The sequence below is a fragment of the Acinonyx jubatus genome, chromosome C2, assembly GCF_027475565.1.
Source record: "Acinonyx jubatus isolate Ajub_Pintada_27869175 chromosome C2, VMU_Ajub_asm_v1.0, whole genome shotgun sequence".
Taxonomy (NCBI): Eukaryota; Metazoa; Chordata; class Mammalia; order Carnivora; family Felidae; genus Acinonyx; species Acinonyx jubatus.
Genome location: NC_069384.1, coordinates 5,921,846 through 5,942,064, shown reverse-complemented (window position 1 = coordinate 5,942,064; position 20,219 = coordinate 5,921,846). Strand labels below are relative to the sequence as shown.

The 20,219-nt window shown below is 46.8% G+C and overlaps 1 protein-coding gene across 9 annotated transcripts in view; it reads left to right on the top strand.

The window, feature by feature from the left end:
* The window catches only part of IGSF5 (immunoglobulin superfamily member 5), a 97,598-nt gene that overhangs the window by 22,944 nt on the left and 54,435 nt on the right, over nucleotides 1-20,219 (top strand). For 8 of the 9 annotated variants that reach the window (XR_008297523.1, XR_008297519.1, XR_008297520.1 and 5 more), the window contains 4 exons: nucleotides 10,117-10,257; nucleotides 13,489-13,513; nucleotides 17,276-17,376; nucleotides 18,800-18,873. Coding sequence is in view for 4 of the 9 variants with exons in the window: in XM_053220545.1 (XP_053076520.1) it covers nucleotides 10,117-10,257; nucleotides 13,489-13,513; nucleotides 17,276-17,376; nucleotides 18,800-18,873 (341 nt within the window). In the remaining 5 variants the exon portion in view is untranslated. The remainder of the gene's footprint in view (nucleotides 1-10,116; nucleotides 10,258-13,488; nucleotides 13,514-17,275; nucleotides 17,377-18,799; nucleotides 18,874-20,219) is intronic. The other variant, XM_015063182.3, reaches the window with a different exon arrangement.

Below are 20,219 nucleotides of genomic sequence, written 5' to 3'. Positions count from 1 at the left end.
TCAATGCTTTTGAGGGCGAAGGACACCGAAATCTGTGTTTCTTTGGTTTTAAGTCAAGATTAATTTATTTTAGCTTATTAAATTCAAGGGAATTTGGCTTATTCTCTGCTAAGACGACGTAAGAAGATAAAACGAGAATTCAAACCCAGCTTGCTTTTCTGTCTCCAGTTTATTATTTTGAACAACTAAAACCTTTAGAAAAATTGCAAGACCAGTACAATGAATACCTGTGTGCCTTCGCCTAGGTACAACAAATGTTAACATTTTGTCCTGTTTGCCCCTCTCTCAGCTTTTTCTTTGGCTGAGCCATTTGAGAGCTTTTGTTAAATAAATACCTAAATACCTTGGCATGTGTATCATAAGAACAAAGGCATTCTACTTAACCACACATGATGTCGTCAGCAATCACGAAATATAATGCTGACACAATACTATTATGTAATATACAGCCCATGTTCGCATTTCCCCAAGTATCCTTTATAGTGATTTTCTTCTCCACACCAGTATCCAGTCAAAGACCACGCATTGCCTTTGGCTGTCAGGTGTATTGTGTCCTTCCCTTACTCTTGAATGGCTCCCTCACCTTTTCTGTCTTTCCTGATATAAACCTATTTTGATTTGGGGCTAAATATTCTTGGCAAGCCATGGGTATTGTCATGTGGGCACATGATGCCAATTTTCTCTGTCATTGGTAATGAATTTGGTCATTTGGTTAATGATTTCTCTGTTGTAATAATACCTTTCTCCTTTATAATTAATACATAATCAGCATATACTGTATGAATGTCTCATTTCCTGGCAGTCTTTCACCTCATAGCTTTTGTGTTCCTCAATAAGTCATTGCCTAAATCTGTTGCTTCTATGGTGGTTGTAAAAGAATGATTTTCTGGCTCCATAATTTTTCTATATTTGTTAGTTGGTGGTCTTCTGTAAAGAAGGGGCTTCTTTTGCCTTTTTTTCCTTTTCCTTTTCTTTCTTTTTTTTTTTTTAACAGTTTTAGTATGGACTCCTTTTTATCCAATACACTATTATCTGCTCCTGTCATTATTCATTTTGATGTTCAGGTTGCTCTATATTTGGCTAGTGGGAATCCCTTCCAGCTGGTCCAGTGTCCTTTTTGACATGGCCCTTAGTTTTTGAGCAGTCAGCCTAGTAAGATGATATTCTGAAGTCCCTATGCATTTCACCTCTTCTGCCTGGAATCAGCCATTTCTCCAAGGAGCCAGTCCAGTTTGCTTTGAAGCTGTTTAAATATGATAAAGTATGGTCCAGGCTTTGAAAGGGAGGATTAAAAAAAAAGAAAGTTCCATTAGCCCCAAATGCAATGAAATTGACTGTTGAAACTGCACATCTTAACAAGGTAACACTGCAACAGAGCTCTGGTCTGATGGATCATGCCCCAGAGAAATGGATTGTAGAGATTCGCTTGCCTGCAAAGCTTTTCTTTTGTAGGGAAGGGTAAGGAGCACTTAATTTCCGTTGATCAGGTTTAATTCAGCTGAGGGCCTCGTAAACTGGGACTGGGGGAGTTAGGCCTTAGTTACGGCAGCTGGGGTCCCCGCAGCCTCAAAGGGAAGCCCAGTGGGCGCCTTGCAATGAGTCTTACTTTATGGGACTCATTTGGAAAAGGGTAATTTGTTTCTAAATTATTCATCAAGACCCAGAGCAGCTGGCGGTTGGCTGCGTGCTGTATATTTTATGCAAGTTTTAGTAGCTGAAGACCTCATTACAGCGCGGGCTGCTGGTGCGTGGGAGGCTTCCAGAAACACAGCGGTCGGAGAGCCCAGAAGCAGCAAGCCTGGGCTGTGCAGGCTTCTCCAGGAATCGATAAGCATCAGTCCGGCCACCCATTTCCTCCTAACAGCGCAAGAAGTCTTCACTTCTGGAATAGTCCCTGTAAGTCGTGGCAAGAATGACAATGGCCGTTTAGGAAGCCTGTAATTAGTTCAAGCCAAATAAAACACTCACTGACTCCTGAAAGAGAAGCATCCTGAAAAGGATACTGCTATTTTTTTTTTTTTTTTTTTTTTTAAGATCGATTTTCTTGATTCCAGAAGCAACACCGCCTTGCAGACACAAGGACGGCCGAAAGTGAGAGCTCCTCTCACAACCCCCCTTCAGATAAGCGCTCTCAGCCCTCTGTGCGCCCAGCTGCCTGGTTTCCTCTGTTTTCTTGCCTGGTGTGCAGGCCAGTGAAGCGTTCCAACAAAGCAACATTGTTGGGACAGGGGAGCACCCAGTAGAGTGGAGTGATTCCTGGTTATAATCTGAGTTTTGTGGGGGGTGGTGATTTCGACGGCCTGGAGTGGCAGTCCTGGGTCACAGCTCTGGCTCCTGCTGTGTGATTCTGAGCAAGTCACTGACTTCGGAGCTTAGTCTTCTTGCCTGTTGAATGAGAAGCAGAAGCATAGAGCAGAAGTTCTCTTTCCTGGCTGCCTGTTAGCCTCCAGGAGCTTTGACGCACATGGTGAATGCTCAGGGCCCATCCCAAAGGTTCTGACGTAATTGGTTTGTGCGGGGCCTGGAAATGGACATTTTTAAGAAAGCCCCAGTTCACTGGGCAGTCAGAACCGGGGGCTCCTGCACAGGGAAATCTTGAAGGCCTTGCCTCCTGAGCCAGCTTCATTAGTGCTGTTATCCACACAGACGTGGACACCAGAGAGCCTGGGCTCAGATTCCCAGCTTGCCTGCTGTGTGACTTCAGGCAAGTTACTTAACCTCTCTGTGCCTCAATTTTCTCATCTGTAAAACAGAGATGATAATAATATCTACCTCACACAATTGTTGTTGGTGTCAGAAGTAAGCAGGTTAAAACGTCTAAAGTGCTCAGGACAGTCCCTGCTGCAGAGCCCAAGGGCAGGAGAGGGGGGCAGCTTTTATCACTTGTCTCATTGATTCAGAGATCTCCTGTGTCCCTTCCAGTCAGCAGAGGAGCACCTTTTCACATGCCGCTGGTGACATTTTGTATCGATCCAATTGGTTTCGAGAAATTCTATAGGCCCTTTTAAAACCCAGAGCATTTCTGTGAGAGCATCTGGGAAGAACTGTCTTCCTTTTCTGCGCAGATGGGTAAAGGACAGCCTTGAAGCTGAGATTAAAGGTGCACAGGAAATTCAGGATTGTGGCCGTGACATGCACAGTTGTGTGAGGGAACGTAGGGCCGAAGGCAAGCAGTGCTCAACTTGGACATGGTCTTCCTTGGTCACGAGGTGCACATGTGCATCCTTTCCAGCAACTCTGTCGTTCACCTTGAACCGATTACATCCACATCCTTTGCTAGGACATACGTCAGGGTCCAGCACCTACCTGGACTCCCCATTTCCCGTAAGACCTGGGCTGCAGCTTCCCAGAAGGATTCTTCCAAATTGGACACACAACACAAATAGACAAGAGTCACAGTACCGGGTTTTCTCCTGTTCTGAGAAACAGAACTGAGCCTGTTCTGGTTTTCTCTTGTCCAGCATTCACTGAGTGTCTTTGTTCCACGTGTCTTATCTGTACAATGGAGGATTATGGACAAGGTCATACCAAGATTCTGTGCTTTCTGCCCGCTCTCATGCTTTCCATCAGTAGATGACCATTATTTATTTTTCTTCCAATCCACTGTAAATGTACCATTTAAAAAGCATCACACTAAGACGTCTATGATATATATGCCTGTGTGCATTCATATGTATGTCATATATGATAAATTAAAAATTGTTATTCAAATAGGAAAAGTTCTTCTGTGTAGCTCCAGTACCAAATTACCCCCCCTTTGTGGCACATACACCATGCTGTCTGGGGGGCCCCACTGGACTAGAGGGAGAGCGAAAGTCTTCCCTTGGTGTGAAACCCCAGGGGAGATTTGACCCCCAGTGGAGGGTGGTCACAGCATATAAGAAGCAAAAGAACGAGCCGTGTGCCTCCTGATACCAGTCGCTGTTTTGGTGAGAGTTTGGGGCTTTTAGGTGAGTGCAGGCAACACTTTGCTGAGCGCGGTGGTTAAATTAAGAGATAAGAGAGTGAGTGAGATCACAGTACCCAGCAGGGTAGCCCTTCCCTTACTTTAAATAAGTCCTTCCTGAGGGATAGGCGGCTATTTCTGCGGTAGATCAGAGGAAAGGTTGTCACGGTCAAGACTTGGTTGACAGAAGCTTGGCAGACCGGTCATTTTCTCCAGTAGGGGAGGAAAATGCCCTGACAGGGAATGTTTGGGGCAAGTCAGCAAATGTGTGTTGACTTCACCAGTGTGAATTTCAAGCCTATCTCTTGAATGTTTCAAATAGGCTCCGGGCCAGACATGGAGCTTGAACGCGGGGCTTGAACTCACGGCCCTGAGATCAAGACCTGAGTTTAGATCAAGAGTCGAGTGCTTAACTGACTGAGCCACCCAGGTGCCCCCCCTCCCCGTCTCTTGAATATTGAGCCAGATCTTCATGTTTAACCCCAGCTGGCTCCCTTAAGAAAGCTAATATTTGAAAACTTCAATTTGTAAACAGTTCATCATACTGATTTAGAATGATGTCAGCAATCTCGAACGTGTGTGTTGTACCCTACAGTGTTCTCAGCATTTTGGCATGCATCCCGAGTCTCTGACCAGCCTGGGGGGTAGGGAGCAGGAACTGTGGATGAGTGAGCCAGTGGCCAGTAGAACACAAGTAAACAGTGGCCATGAGATGTCGCTGGATGCACTGACATGAAGCCCAAAGCTCTTTGTCAGTTGCAAAGTTTCCTCATGGTGCTCTGAGTTTAAACTCCAGATTGTGATTATCATAAATGTGGTTTTGGACTTATTATTGTTATTAGTATTATTTTTTTTATCACATCCGTAAGCTGGAGCATCCTGTTGTGTGGCAGGTTGCTTGGGATGTGTTTGCATTTTGGTATTTTCAAAGTGTAGGTCACCAACCACCTGTATCAGAATCACCTGGGGTGCCATTGCAGACCCCCTGACTTGGCACCACTGGAGGCCGGCTCTGCATTTGATGTGCAACGAGCATTCCAGGTGATGCTTGGGATTTTGCTCTCGGTGCAGCAGGTGGACAATCTGTATTACTCTCTGGATGGGAAGACACTGGATTGTTTAAAGCTCCAATTCTGGCGCTGAGGAGGGGTGCTATGAGAAGGGTAGAATTCTGCCCCTACCAACTCTGCCTTTTCTGGGAATTCTTTTCTATCCCTGTCTGTCTCAATTCATCTCAGAAAAATGATGGGTCATGTGGAGATACATCATCCACCCTTCCTTCCACCCTTCCTTCCACCCTTCCACCCTTCCTTCCACCCTTCCTTCCACCCTTCCTTCCACCCTTCCTTCCACCCTTCCACCCTTCCTTCCATCCTTCCTTCCTTCCTTCCTTCCTCCCTCCCTCCCTCCCTCCCTCCCTCCCTCCCCTCCATCCTTCCATCCATCCTTCCATCCACCCTTCCTTCCACCCTTCCTTCCACCCTTCCTTCCATCCTTCCTTCCTTCCTTCCTTCCTTCCTCCCTCCCTCCCTCCCTCCCTCCCTCCCCTCCATCCTTCCATCCATCCTTCCATCCACCCTTCCTTCCACCCTTCCACCCTTCCTTCCACCCTTCCTTCCACCCTTCCTTCCACCCTTCCTTCCTTCCTTCCTTCCTTCCTCCCTCCCTCCCTCCCTCCCTCCCTCCCCTCCATCCTCCCTCCACCCTTCCTCCACCCTTCCTCCACCCTTCCACCCTCCTCCACCCTCCTCCCTCCCTCCTTCCTTCCTCCCTTCCTCCCTCCCTCCCTCCCTCCCTCCCTCCCTCCCCTCCATCCTTCCATCCCCCTTCCTTCCACCCTCCTCCACCCTCCCCCCCTCCTTCCTCCTCCTTCCTCCTTCCTCCTCCCTCCCTCCCTCCTCCCTCCCTCCCCCTCCCTCCCTCCCCTCCTCCCCTTCCCTTCCTCCACCCTTCCTCCCCCCTTCCTTCCACCCTCCCCCTTCCTTCCCCCTTCCTCCACCCTCCTTCCACCCTTCCTCCCCTCCTTCCTTCCTCCCTTCCTCCTCCCCCCTCCCTCCCTCCCTCCCTCCCCCCTCCCCTCCATCCTTCCATCCCCCTTCCTTCCACCCTCCTCCACCCTTCCCCCTTCCTTCCCTCCATCCTTCCTTCCTTCCCTTCCTCCCTCCCTCCCTCCCCCCTCCCTCCCTCCCCCCTCCCTCCCCTCCATCCTTCCACTCATCCTTCCCTCCACCCTTCCTTCCACCCTTCCTCCCACCCTTCCACCCTTCCTTCCACCCTTCCTTCCCCCTCCTTCCCCCCTTCCTTCCATCCTTCCTTCCCTCCTCCCTTCCTCCCTTCCTCCCTCCCTCCCTCCCTCCCCCCCTCCCTCCCTCCCTCCCCCCCTCCATCCCTCCCTCCCTCCATCCATCCTTCCCTCCACCCTTCCTCCACCCTTCCTCCCCTCCTCCTTCCTTCCTTCCTTCCTCCTCCCCCTCCCTCCCTCCCTCCCTCCCTCCCTCCCTCCCCTCCATCCTTCCCTCCACCCTCCTCCACCCTCCCTTCCCCCCTCCTTCCTCCTCCTTCCACCCTCCCTCCCCCCTTCCTCCCCCTTCCTCCCACCCCTCCTTCCTTCCTCCTTCCCTCCTCCTCCTCCTTCCTCCCTCCCTCCCTCCCTCCCTCCCCTCCATCCTCCCATCCATCCTTCCTCCACCCTTCCTTCCACCCTTCCCCCCTCCCTTCCACCCTCCTTCCTTCCTTCCATCCTCCTTCCTTCCCTCCTCCTCCTCCCTCCCTCCCTCCCCCCTCCCTCCCTCCCTCCCCCCTCCCCTCCCTCCTTCCCTCCATCCTTCCTCCACCCTTCCTCCACCCTTCCTTCCACCCTCCACCCTCCTCCTTCCATCCCTCCTTCCTTCCTCCTCCTCCCTCCCTCCCTCCCCCCTCCCTCCCTCCCTCCCCTCCTCCTTCCCTCTCATCCTTCCATCCCCCCTTCCTCCCCCCTTCCTTCCCCCCTTCCACCCTTCCTCCCCCTTCCTTCCACCCTTCCTCCCCCTCCTCCTCCTCCTTCCTCCTCCTTCCTCCTCCCTCCCTCCCTCCCTCCCTCCCTCCCTCCCTCCCTCCCTCCCCTCCTCCTCCCATCCTCCTCCACCCTTCCTTCCACCCTCCCTCCACCCTTCCTTCCACCCTTCCTTCCACCCTTCCTTCCTTCCTTCCTTCCTTCCTCCTTCCTCCCTCCCTCCCTCCCTCCCCTCCATCCTTCCATCCATCCTTCCATCCACCCTTCCTTCCACCCTTCCTTCCACCCTTCCACCCTTCCTTCCATCCTTCCTTCCTCCTTCCTTCCACCCTTCCATCCACCCTTCCTTCCACCCTTCCTTCCACCCTTCCTTCCTTTCTTCCTTCCTTCCTTCCATCCATCCTTCCATCCACCCTTCCTTCCACCCTTCCTTCCACCCTTCCTTCCACCCTTCCTTCCTTCCTTCCTTCCTTCCTTCCTTCCCTCCCTCCCTCCCTCCCTCCCTCCCTCCCCTCCATCCTTCCATCCATCCTCCATCCTTCCATCCACCCTTCCTTCCACCCTTCCACCCTTCCACCCTTCCTTCCTTCCTTCCTTCCCTCCTTCCTTCCTCCCTCCCTCCCTCCCTCCCTCCCTCCCTCCCTCCCCTCCATCCTTCCATCCATCCTTCCATCCACCCTTCCTTCCACCCTTCCTTCCACCCTTCCTTCCACCCTTCCTTCCATCCTTCCTTCCTTCCTTCCTTCCTTTCTTCCTTCCTTCCTTTCTTCCTTCCTTCCTGCCTCCCTCCCTCCCTCCCTCCCTCCCCTCCATCCTTCCATCCATCCTTCCTTCCACCCTTCCTTCCACCCTTCCACCCTTCCTTCCTTCCACCCTTCCTTCCTTCCTTCCCTCCACCCTTCCTTCCACCCTTCCTTCCACCCTTCCTTCCATCCTTCCTTCCTTCCTTCCTTCCTCCCTCCCTCCCTCCCTCCCTCCCTCCCTCCCCTCCATCCTTCCATCCATCCTTCCATCCACCCTTCCTTCCACCCTTCCTTCCACCCTTCCACCCTTCCTTCCACCCTTCCTTCCTTCCTTCCTTCCTTCCTTCCTTCCTTCCTTCCTTCCTTCCTTCCTTCCCTCCCTCCCTCCCTCCCTCCCTCCCTCCCCTCCATCCTTCCATCCATCCATCCATCCATCCATCCATCCAATGTGCCCAATATGTACCAGGTGCTTGGGGTATAAGAAAAATAAGACATAGTCCTCGACCTTGAGGAGACTAAGTTTAGTTTAGATAGTAGCAAATGTGTAAGAAGAACTGAAGGTGAAAGCTGCCAATTTCACAAACATTTATGGTGGCAATGAATGGGAGATGTATAAAAAAAAGGAAATTTAAAAAACCATCACAGGTAATGCGGAGAGGCTTTGCACAGACAGCAGAAAACAAGTACCTTTTTATATTATGTAATTCTTCAAAGCACAGAGTTCTCTGAATTTTAGCATGTGCTTTGAGATCAGTCCATGTATTATTTTGCAGTGGAATCCTTTCTTGTCCATGAGTCAGAATCCAGGTGGTTGATGATTGTAGAAACTAGGGCATTAGTGATCATCTCTAACCATTCCTGTAAGGTTGTCTGAGCATTTAACTTTGACACAGGATTAGCAAATTATGATTTCAAGGTCAATTTTCATGGAAAACTCTAAGAACACTCAAGAACTGTTTTCCCACTATAACCTCTGGTTCCAAAGTGCTAGAAAGTCTGTTGATTTAAAATTTTTTTTTAAATGTTTATTTAGTTTTTGAGAGAGACAGAACATGAGTGGCAGAGGGGCAGAGACAGAGGGAGACACAGAATCCGAATCAGGCTCCAGGCTCTGAGCTGTCAGCACAGAGCCTGACAAGGGGCTCAAATTCATGGACCATGAGACCATGACCTGAGCTGAAGTTGGACGCTCAACCAACTGAGCCACCCAGGTGCCCTTAGTCTCTTCATTTAAAAACAAACCCTCTCTTCCTTCATAGGAAGTCTATCATTTTAATATTTTTCTAATGACTTGCATTCAATACAATAGCATTCATTTACAATGAGAATCCAACCAAGCACTCAGGGTTGAGTGACAGACTTTACTGAAGAGCAATTCACATTGGAACGGATCAACTTAAATGCGGGTTGACCTCAATGTGGTTTCGGGGGGCAAGTGCAATGCCGGCTGGATAAGGGCTCTCTTCGGAACGTGGGTATGGTTCTTCTAACCCACGACTGCACGGTGCTTTCCAATGGGACTTCCTGTGGTGAGGACCATGTTCTGCACCTGTGGAAACTGAGCACTTGAAATGTGGCTAGTGTGACTGAGGTGCTGAGTATTTAATTGTATATAATTCTGGTTAATTTAATTTGAATTTAGATAACTGTGCGAAGCATGTCGGATAGTTCTGGCTAAGACAGCGCTGTACTACATCAAAGTGGCTTTTTCTTTTCTCTTCCCTTCTCTCCTCTTCCCTTTCACTCTCTGCAGGCACTACCTTGCCTGTCTGTTCCCTTTGCCAAATCCGTGACTACTGGATGCAACAAGAGGGCAAAGCAGACATTAAGGGCGGTGCCTCCCAAAGAGCCATGGAAAACAACAATGAGCAGATGAGGAATGAAGTCTGTGGGCGGGGTGTGGGCGGGCTGGGGCCGAAGGCCCTTGCAGTACAGTCCCTTAGACGTGACTCTTCTTCAGTTTGGCCTCGTTTCCTCTGGGCTCTGGACCCTTGATGGGTGGGAACGTGGAAGGGAGAACCAAATGCTGGTCTTGCAGTCTTGTCTGGTCGTAGCTGCCTAGTAAGTATTCCTTGGCGAAATAAAGGATGTTGGGGTGAGGCAATCACTCCTCCCACTTGGGAGCGGTCTTCCTGTGTTGCCTACTCTACCTCTAAGAACAATAGAGGCGCTAACTGACAAATACTGGGACCGTGTTACTCAGCAGGTGCTTATTGGCAGCAGTAAGTATTGTAATGGAAGATCCTGTAGAGTATTGAATATCTGAGCACACTGAAGAGAAGTTGACCTATGACACCCAGCTGTAGTGGCCAAATGGTTATAATATTATCGGAAAACAGAATCTAACTTACAGGGCGGCAGAAATAGTGATTACGAACCCTAGACGGTGGGAAGCATCACTAAATAAATTTTTTTTTCTCCTCTCAACTTTATAGGCAGTAATGATAAAGCAGGTACATCATTGCCTACCTGGGCCATAATTCTGCTTGCAGTATCATTTTCATTGCTTTTGATCCTGATCATTGTTCTGATTATAATAATCTGCTGCTGTTGTGTCTCCGGGAGAGAGAGAAAAGGTAATTTTTTTTGTTTATATAGATTTGTGTATATATTTGAACGTTTGGTACAAACACTTGTCGGTCATTAGCTCCTTAACTCTTCTGTAAGATGCATGGGCCTTTGGAGCGCACTTTATTTGGAAGCGGGCTTCAGAGAAGGAAAGGATTTTATGAAGAAGGAATACATTCCTTTGGGGCTTGCTGTAACCACTCCCAGAAAGACTGAGATCTGCACACTTTTGAGAGGGTGAAGAGACAGTACCTTTCTCAGCAAAGACGCTGACTATTTGAGTTCTGTGCTTATTTGCGAGGATAGAAGGACATTGTAATCTGCCACTTAGATGCTGTGCTTTTATCTAGAATAGTATCTACCTATCTGAGCACATGAAAAGATTATTTCCTATTTTGTGTAATTCCAAATTGCATTTGGAGGTGAATGTTGGTACAGTGGTGGGAAGAAAAAGAAGGTCTGCCAATAAAAATAGTACAAATAAACTTAATAATCACGCATTTCTTCTGAATGAAGTCTTTCGAGGACTCCAAGATGTATGAAAGCAGTGGCCTCGTTTGGGGGTCAGGCTTCACAATGGGGTGGGCTCACCAACATTGGGGGGGGGCTTGTCGTGAGGTTCAGCCATTCGTGACTTCAGAAACCAAAGGATCTTTGTCATGTAGAAGGCTTGGGACTTTCCAAGTGCTGAATGTGTGTGTCCAGCCTTACCTTTCTTTGTCTCGGAAAACCTCACCTACACCTATTTGAATATTCTCTACACTTAAATTATTTTTCTTACAATCAGACTTCTGATATTAGGCTATGTGTCAGTTTAATTGCATTTAAAATGTCATTAGTAATAATTGCCATTTGATGAGCCCTTTTTTGTGGGTGACCCAGGCACTGTGTTAATTATCTTACATGGACTATCTCTCTTAGATAGTCTATGCAAAGTGCATAGTTAAGCCATATCTAACCTAATTGCCTAGCCTCAGCCCCTGCATGGATTTGGTTCGGGATTGGGAATTAATTCTGTGATACAACTTTATTCCCTAGGAAACAGAACATGAAAAGTAGTAAGCCTCTGTTGGCCCAGATTTGATGGCAATTTGCTTTAACTTGGGAGTTACCCTATATGCCACAGATGGATTACTCAAGTAAAATACACTGGATTTTAGATGAAAACGATTGGATAACTTAAATTTTAATGTAGACGTGACTAGGATTGTGCAGTGCCTTCAGAATACTATTTTCCACATTAGCTACTGTGGTGTCGTTGAAGGAGCATTCTGTTTATTTGGATTCCTGCTTCTCCTAAGCTGTTTTTTGCCTGTTCCATAATAGCCTAGTAGGAAGGTTGTGATGGTTGGTGGCCCAGGTAAGATGTGCACCGGGGGGACTGTCTGATTTTTAGCATTCTCATTTACAAGATGGGGATAAGTGCCATCCTATAGATCGGTCATGAGGACAAAATAAATTGCTACATGAAACTGTTTCCATTTTAGATTAAAAAAAATTTTTTTTACTGTGTTTTATTTTTTGAGAGAGACAGTGTGCTGACAGCACAATGTGGGGCTTGAACCCGCAAACCGTGAGATCATGACCTGGGCTGAAGTTGGACACTAAACTGACTGAGCCACCCAGCTGCCCCTCCACTTTAGATTTTATCCTTTACTTAACTTTGAGATAAAAAGCTCATGTAAGAGTGAGCTGTGTTTATTCCCCTGCGTCTTAACAGGTCCAGGTAAGTGTTGTGAGCAGGGCCTGTGGCGACCTTACAAAGCCCACCCCCATTGGGTGGGACTCACAATGGACACTACATTTCACCTTGACATAAATGGAAAGGATGCAGTGAAGGCCTGGGTTTCCCCCATGACAATTATTTCCATCCTTAAAAATGGCAAGCATCAAGTTGTTTTCAGAAGTATTTTCTGGCCCTTTGCTTTGCTGATGCCTGGAGAATTCTCAGTGGTCTGACTGGTTAACTGGAGACCGACTGAAGAGAGCTGAGGACCCCACTAAGTGTGGCCTGAAGGCCTTGGGATTGTTTCTGCTAATAGAGCAAAGAAGCCAAGAGCCCATCTCCTGCAGCCCATTCCTTAAGGAAACAATAGTGACATTCTGTGTCTCTCTTTCAATTCAAATAAGATTGCTTCTGAAGTCCAATTTGGGGTGTGAATTGGCAGATGATATTACGACTGGAAGTAAGTGGGAATATTCTCTAAAAATAAGGAAAATGAATATATTTTAGATCTCAGTAAAGCTTTTTTTTTTACATTTTTTTATAAATGTTTATTTATTTTTGGGAGAGAGAGACAAGAGTGTGAGTGGGGAAGGGGTAGAAAGAGAGAGGGAGACACAGAATCCAAATCAGGCTTTACGCTTTGAGTTGTTAGCACACAGCCTGATGCAGGGCCTGAACTTACAAACCTCGAGATCATGACCTGAGCCGAAGTTGGACATGTAACCGACTGAGCTACCCAGGTGCCCCTGTAAAGCTTGATGAATAGAAGGCCTAGACAGGACAGCAGAGTTGCAAAGAACACTGGCTTTTGAGACAGATGATTGGAGACTGGAGCGTGACTCTGTTTCTCTCTACTTTCAAGTTCTATGTCCCCTCCAGTCCAAGAATCCTTTGATTAAAAACATCAGCAATTTAATGACAGCTCAGGGTGGGGGGGCGGGGGAAGGGGATCCACCTCTATGAATCGATACCATTGGTACATGTTGATTGAAAATGAGTTCTAGAATTAAGTAAATACAGTGCTTAAGCAATGTAATTCCTTATTTGTTAAAGTATGATAATACAACATGATAGTGTCTAGTTTGTTAATAATATGATGACACTAATACCTATCTCTTGTGTTGTAATGATTAAATGAGATAAGTGCTGGCACACAGTAAGTACTGAATGAATGACACTAGGGACTGGGAATGCAGAATGCCTCTCCCTGGTGAATGGAGTCTTTGTAGTCTTGCTAGTCAAATTCAATATTCACTAAATACTTATTAGGTACCTACTATACTACAGGTACCTAGGAATTATTTATGTTTATGATAGTTAATAGTGAATTCTACTTCCTTTATGCTTGAAGGTCATTTGATAATTCGCTGTGGGGGAACTTAATAATACCTAATGGGTCACAGATACTCAGCAATGTATTTAATCGGCGGGGGGCGGGGGTTGTCTATAAAAACTGATGATATTTTATTTTGTGATTTTGTGATATGTGATTTTGTTCCTTTTTTTCCCCCAGAATCTAGTTATCAAAGTGAAATAAGGTAAGTTTGAAATCACATCACTTTCCTGAAAACAAAGACAAACAAATGAAAAACAACCAAACAACACCAACTCTACCACCACTAACACACACACAACTGTGGTGTTTCAGGATTATGTTACTCAAAATTAAGTACTGAAAGTGAACTACTCTGAAAAACACATATGCCAAACACAAACTCATATGGCAAAATTAATCATAGAATAAAATAGGGGCTGGTTACTGCCTAAGTTTGACTTGCCCTGGCTCACTTAGGAAAAAGGAGATTTTCTACCTGGTGTCTGGCATTTACAACTCTTTCCACAAGAGGACACTAGGCGCCTGCACCATGACTGTTGGCCCTCCTGTTTTTAGTCAATGCAAGGGACTCAAGGAACATTTCAAGGATATTAAAGAACCATGCAGAAATCCTGCTGCAGTTTCTAGGGTGGTGGAGAACAGTGGGGCCAGCTGGATGGCTTCAGGCACATGAAACTGACCAGACAGACAAATTAGGTAGCATTTACTGCTTGTACCACTGATAGGGGAGGGGATAGAAAAATTCCTGACAATCCCATGGCCGTCCAGAAGTAGCCGCAAGCACTTTGAAGGCAGCCGTGTCAAGGACCTACAGTAATACAATAACTAGTTTAAATGTCTGCAATATTTATACAAGTATAAATGCGCTAAGGGGAGGGATTTTTAGACAGCGGTGATTTTGGTGGGGGTGTTACAGCCAAACCGTGTCTAATTTTCACTATTTTATTAGATAATTTTCGTTTTTGATAGGCTGTGGTTTAAAAATACCTTTAGGCTACACGCGGTGAATGAAGATGTGTGTAATCATTGTGTAACAGACACTAGCTGTTTTCCCTTTGACCCTGGTCACTCCCCGGTGATAATGCGGTATTGGGAGAGGCAGCTGCGGTCTCCCTCAGGACACCACAAAGCAGCAATCTGAAATGACACCTCCTTTGGGGGCTGACTTAGGGCAAGAGGAGAGGAAGGCAGACTCACTCTAGTAATTATTCTGGTATCTCTCAGCCTGATGGCAGCCTGGATTCTTCCGTGGACCGTTATTGACTTCGTAACATCTTTCACTTGTGTTCTCTGGGATATTAGCTGATTTCAAAACATAGGACACTGGTCAGCAGCGATTCGGGGACACGGGTAGAGAATAAGAACTACTGACAACAGCAGCAACAATATGGCAGTAGTGATGACAACAGCTGGTTTATGCCAAGTGCCGAACACATGTGCCAGGTGCTGTTCTACACACAGTGGAGCCCGTTTTCTCGCCGGATGCTCATGATGATTTTATGGGCCATTTCTTCATTTTGTAGAGGAGGAAACTGAGGGGTACAGAGAGGTTAGGTAGTATGCCCCGGGTCTCCCATCTGGAGAGTGGATGGTCAGGATGTGAGTGAGGCCGTCCTGCTCAGGGCCTGGACCTTGCCCCTGTGCAGCTCTCGCACTTAGATCTGAGTGCATTAGGTCTGGGGAGCAAAGACGGGGAGACTCACTGGGACCCCCATATCCTAGCTGCTTTCCCTGCACTGTGCCAGCTGTGCTGGCTCCAGCTGCTTTCAGACATCTTCTGCAGTAAAATAACATACTTCTTCCTCTAGAATCAATGCATGTTTATTATAGAAAAAATTAAAAATACAGTTTAAAAAAATATATTTATTTATTTTTGGGAGAGTGCAAGTGGGAGAGGGGCAGAGAGAGGGAGACAGAGGTTCTGGAACGGGCTGTGCGCTAACAGGCTTGACGGCAGCAAGCCCGATGTGGGGCTCGAACTCACGAACCGAGAGATCATGACCTGAGCTGAAGCTGGACGCCCAACCGACTTGAGCAACGCTCAGCCCAAGTGCCCCAAACATATCGTTTTGTTTGTTTGTTTGTTTGTTTATTTATTTATTTATTTATTTATTTATTAAAAAAGATTGTTTTTTTAACGTTTATTTTTGAGACAGAGAGAGACAGAGCATGAGCAGGGGAGGGTCAGAGACAGGGAGACACAGAATCCGAAATAGGCTTCAGGCTCTGAGCGGTCAGCACAGAGCCCGACGTGGGGCTCAAGCTCACGGATTGCGAGAGCATGACCTGAGCTGAAGTCAGCCGCTCAACCGACCGAGCCACCCAGGTGCCCCCAAACATATCATTTTAAGAAATGATTTTGAAATCACCCCTAATTCTATTGTTCAGAAGTAGGTATTGTCACCTGAGTATGTATATGCTCACTTTGATGTATATGCACGCATCAATGCGTTCACATCGATACACACACACATGCATTTTGTTAAATTTGGACCATAATAAACCTTACTTCATAACTTGCTCTTCTCTCTTGAAACTCTTCTGAAGATTATTTCCGTTGACAAATACTTGCCGGCCACATTTTTGCTTCATTTGCTTAATATATCTTACTGAAGTGTGAGTACAGAAAAGTTCACAACTCGCGGGTGCATCGCTTGATTACCTTTCATAAGGCATATGGGCCTTGAGTGGGGCCATGCAGAACTAGAACACCCCTAGCGCCCCAACCTCCCTGCCCCCCCACATCGCTGCCTCTTCCTCAAATGTTACGTCTTCTGACCTCCATCCCCACATCCCCAGAGATCAGATTCATATGAACTTTGTGTAAATGGAATCATGTCATGTGCACTCACTGATTTTGGTTTTCACCCTGTGAGATTGGTCCGTGTTGTTCAGAGAAGATGTGGATGGTTGATTATGTTACGGTACCACACACTGGGTATATATGCCATTTATCTTCTCCTTTTCCCTTTAAATGGGCATTTGGATAGTTTTCAGGTTGGGGTCATTATAAATACTGTGGCACTAAGCAATCTAGCATGCATCTTTGGTGACATGTTCATAAGTCCTCATTCCTGTTTTGTATTCAGTTGGGGATGTGTCTACTGGTGAATGCTGGGCTGCAGGGTAGGCAGGGTAGACGATTCTGTCATCATCCAGTTTTCTGAAGTAGGTGCACCTGTTTATACTTTTACATGCGGTGCATGAGTGTTCTCATCAGTAATAACTTTTATAGGTGGCATGGAATTTCATTTTAGAGATGGATTGTCATTTATTTTACAGTCCCCTAGGGTGGGACGTGTGGACTGTTGGCAGCTTTTGCTGTCATAAAGCGTTCATGAGTGAACATTCTTTTAAGTAAATCTTTGCCCATATCTTTGGCCATTTCCCTATAATACATTCTTAATGGTCGAGCATGAATATTTTTAAGTCTTTGGATACCCATTGCCAAGCTTTCCTCCCCTGGGCAGCTGCACCAATTTTTACTTTATTTTGGAGATTGGCATACCTTTTCTTTAAAGGGCCAGATAGTAAATATTTTTGGTGTTGTGGGCCACACTGTCTGTCACAATTACTCAGTTCTGTTGTTGTAACATGCAGGCAGCCATAAATAACATGAAAGTGGACAGGTGTGGCTCTGTTCTGATAAAACTTTATAAAGGGGCGCCTGGGTGGCTCAGTGGGTTGTCGTTGGCCAACTCTGCTTAATTGGGTCACTGGTTTCTGGGGGTGGACTATCGACTGGGGAATGGTGCCCACGGGGCTCTCGTGATAAGGTTCCATCTCTCCCCACCTCAGTGGGAGTGTGAGCAGGCAGACCACTTGCATAGCTGTGCTGGTGGCGATGAGCGTCTGTCCTGATGCGGTGGTAAGTTCAGTGTGCGAGGATGCCCTGGGTGGAGCAGTGTGAACCAAACATCCACTACTGATTAACATTTGGCTTTTAAAAATGGTCTGATTCCAGGAAATCTGCAAGTGTGAAGACAAACAAAGAAACTTTTGAGACAAACTTAGAAAGTGGCAGTGAAAACCTGGGCTACCATTCAGATGAGCCACGGACGGCAAGTGAGTGGTCGGTGGGGCCGTGGGAATACCCGAAGGGGCGTGTGGAGGAGGGGCTGGCCAGCTCAGCACCAGCTGTGCAAGCCAGAGGACTTAGCCATTCCTGGGCATTGTTCTTTGAGTAATTTTCAGAAGAAGGAGAAATTTCAGAACTAGTAATATTCTAGTAGGTAAACAGTCTACCTATTTGTCCAAAGTTTAAAGCAAAGTGGGATGACAGTTTAAGGACTTTAAAATAAACTTTCTGTTTTCATGTTCTCTTTGGATATAGCCTTCTACCTTTAGTAAAGTATGTGAGGAGGCATTTTAAGACATTGAGGGTCACTTCCCCAAAACTTCAAATAAAGGTGAGACTCAGCAAGAAATCCATTCCTATTGAGCTTTAGAGGGAGTGGGAGAATGTTGAGAACAAAACCTAACTTTGAAAAGTCTTTGTGGCACCTGAATTCTTACCTTTACAGGACACAGTCCTAGTGAGGGCATCTTGGAAGGCTCGGGCACTGGTTAGTGGCAGGGATCTTCCAGAAGGCAGATGAGAGGGGAAGGGAGTACAAATGGGTTGGAGGGGGAGACCTGGCCCTTCTAAGTTGCCTAGAAAATCAAATTCCATGGAAAGATGTTTCATTAATCAGTTCTTACTGACAGGCTCCCCCCAAAATTGTTTTCACTAAGATTGGGGCTGTGCTCATGTCCCATCTCTCCCACTTTGCCATGGCCGCCTCCCATATCTATTCAAAATGGCTCACTTAAGATTTTTAAAAATTCCATGAAGCACGACTGGTTCCTTTTTTTTTTTTTTAAAGTTTATTTATTTATTTTGAGAGAGAGTGCGCATGAGGTGCAGACAGAGAGACAGAGAGAGAGTCCCACACTGTCAGCACGGAGCCTGACTTGGGGCTCGATCTCACGAACCGTGAGATCATGACCTGAGCTGAAATCAAGAGTCGGTCACTTAACCGACTGAGCCTCCCGTGCACCCCTTGACTGTTTCCTTTCATAATCGGGTCACAGCTTAAAAATTTCCTGTAGGAGAATATTTATTTCTTAGTGTTTTAAGCAATTAATCGTGTAGCTTGACCAAAATCATAGCCCAAACCAAACCTATCTTTTTTCCCCTCTTTTGCCCTGTGTTTATTTACCTTGGTCGGCATTACAGCTATGGATTCACCTTGTCTCTGGATGAGACTAATGAGTCAAGGAAGAGCTTGTTTGTGAGTTTGCCATATTTTTATTTCATTAGAAAGGTAGGAGTTGCAAAGTATGTAACCTCAGGGTTAACTCTAAAAACAATCTGTTTACGGTTAAAGATTACTTTATGCCAGGGTTACTATATAAAAACAAATGCGTTTCCTTCTAAATCAGAATTGTGAGAACGTGTTATTTGGGTTTTGTCATTTATCACTCTAAAATCCTTCTTCTGTTTCAGAACTTGCTTCTTTTGCTCCAGTGTCCTCTGAATCCAGTGTTCAGGAACAACACAGCAGTAGGCAACCTTATCAGGTGATTCAGACCATTTTACCCATTTTGAGACTTTTTTTTTTCCCCCCCTTTAACAACCCTTGCCTGGTGGTAGGTGATTATAAAATCATGCCTGTTTTATGCTCATGATGGAAGAACATGGCCTTTGCTCACTGGTCAACCTGTCAACACGGAGGGAATGGGCCAGGACATGTAGTATCTCTTGGCCTTCGTAGTGGGTTTTGGGGGGAAAATCAGAAGTGTAGGTGGGGGCTTATAGATCTTGGGGTATCTCTTACATGAGGGTGCAGGTGTATGTACAGGTCTGGAGCTCCAGTGGGGGAGCAGAGGTGGTAGGTATTGTTGGTTGTTAGGCAAACTCTGATGGTCTCCATCCTTCCAAAGCGCACATAAAGAACATAGTCACCCAGGAACCGTGACGACACAGTATGTTACTTTTCTGACACAGAGTCGGTGGTGGTTGTCACAGATGAGTTAGAGTGCCTGCACAGAAAATACAATTCTTTGCATAGGCACAGTCATATTAGGCAAAATATGTATTTTCTGACCATTTATTGGCCTGCACAAAGGCACCTTGAAATGAGAAACACTTCGATGTGACTCTGCAGTGGTGTCCCCGATATGGATGAATGTTCTCCCCTTTGGCTTTTGGAAAAGGCCCACTGGCAGATTGGGATCCCGAAAGCACTCGGGGTCCGAAAGCACTCAGGGTCCGAGGTCTTGGCCGCATTCTGACCGGGAGTCTCTATCAGCCTGAGGTGCTGCTGCTGGGAGTGCCTTCCTAGACCCATTGTTCTTTGTATGCGTAGATATTGACTTGGGCTTCCGGGCAGCCCCAGGCCATGATATTCCTCTCGGCAGCTGGGATTCAGCTCAGTCCATACATCTTGTCAGTGATGTGTGCCTCCTGGGCCTTTGGGGGTGGGTGGGGGGAGGTGAGGTTTGATTGATGCTCATGCATGTATTAAGAGACCTAAATGGTCTCAAAAGAGTGGTAGCCAGGTGGGAAGACATATGGGGGGGGGTGTCTGTGGCACGAAAGAACATGGGCCTACGTGACAAATAGTTGAGTTCCTGGTACAAGTTCAGGCTATTTCCCTAGGGTGAGTGTCGGGAAAATGGAGAGGTAAATTTCTTCCCATCTAATCTGCTCTCTTTGGCACATAGGTCTTCTGATGCATTTAATCTGGCCCTGGGTGAGGTGGCTTGTGGAGACACAACAGATTCCCTTTCCAGGGGCCATCTCTTGACTAAGGGGGGGGGTGCTGACCCAAGAGAGTAATCACCAGGCTGTGAAGGAGCCTATCAACCCTCTAAGACTGGACCTGAGTGGGGGCCATGGGCTGATAGAGGGGTTCTCTTTGCTC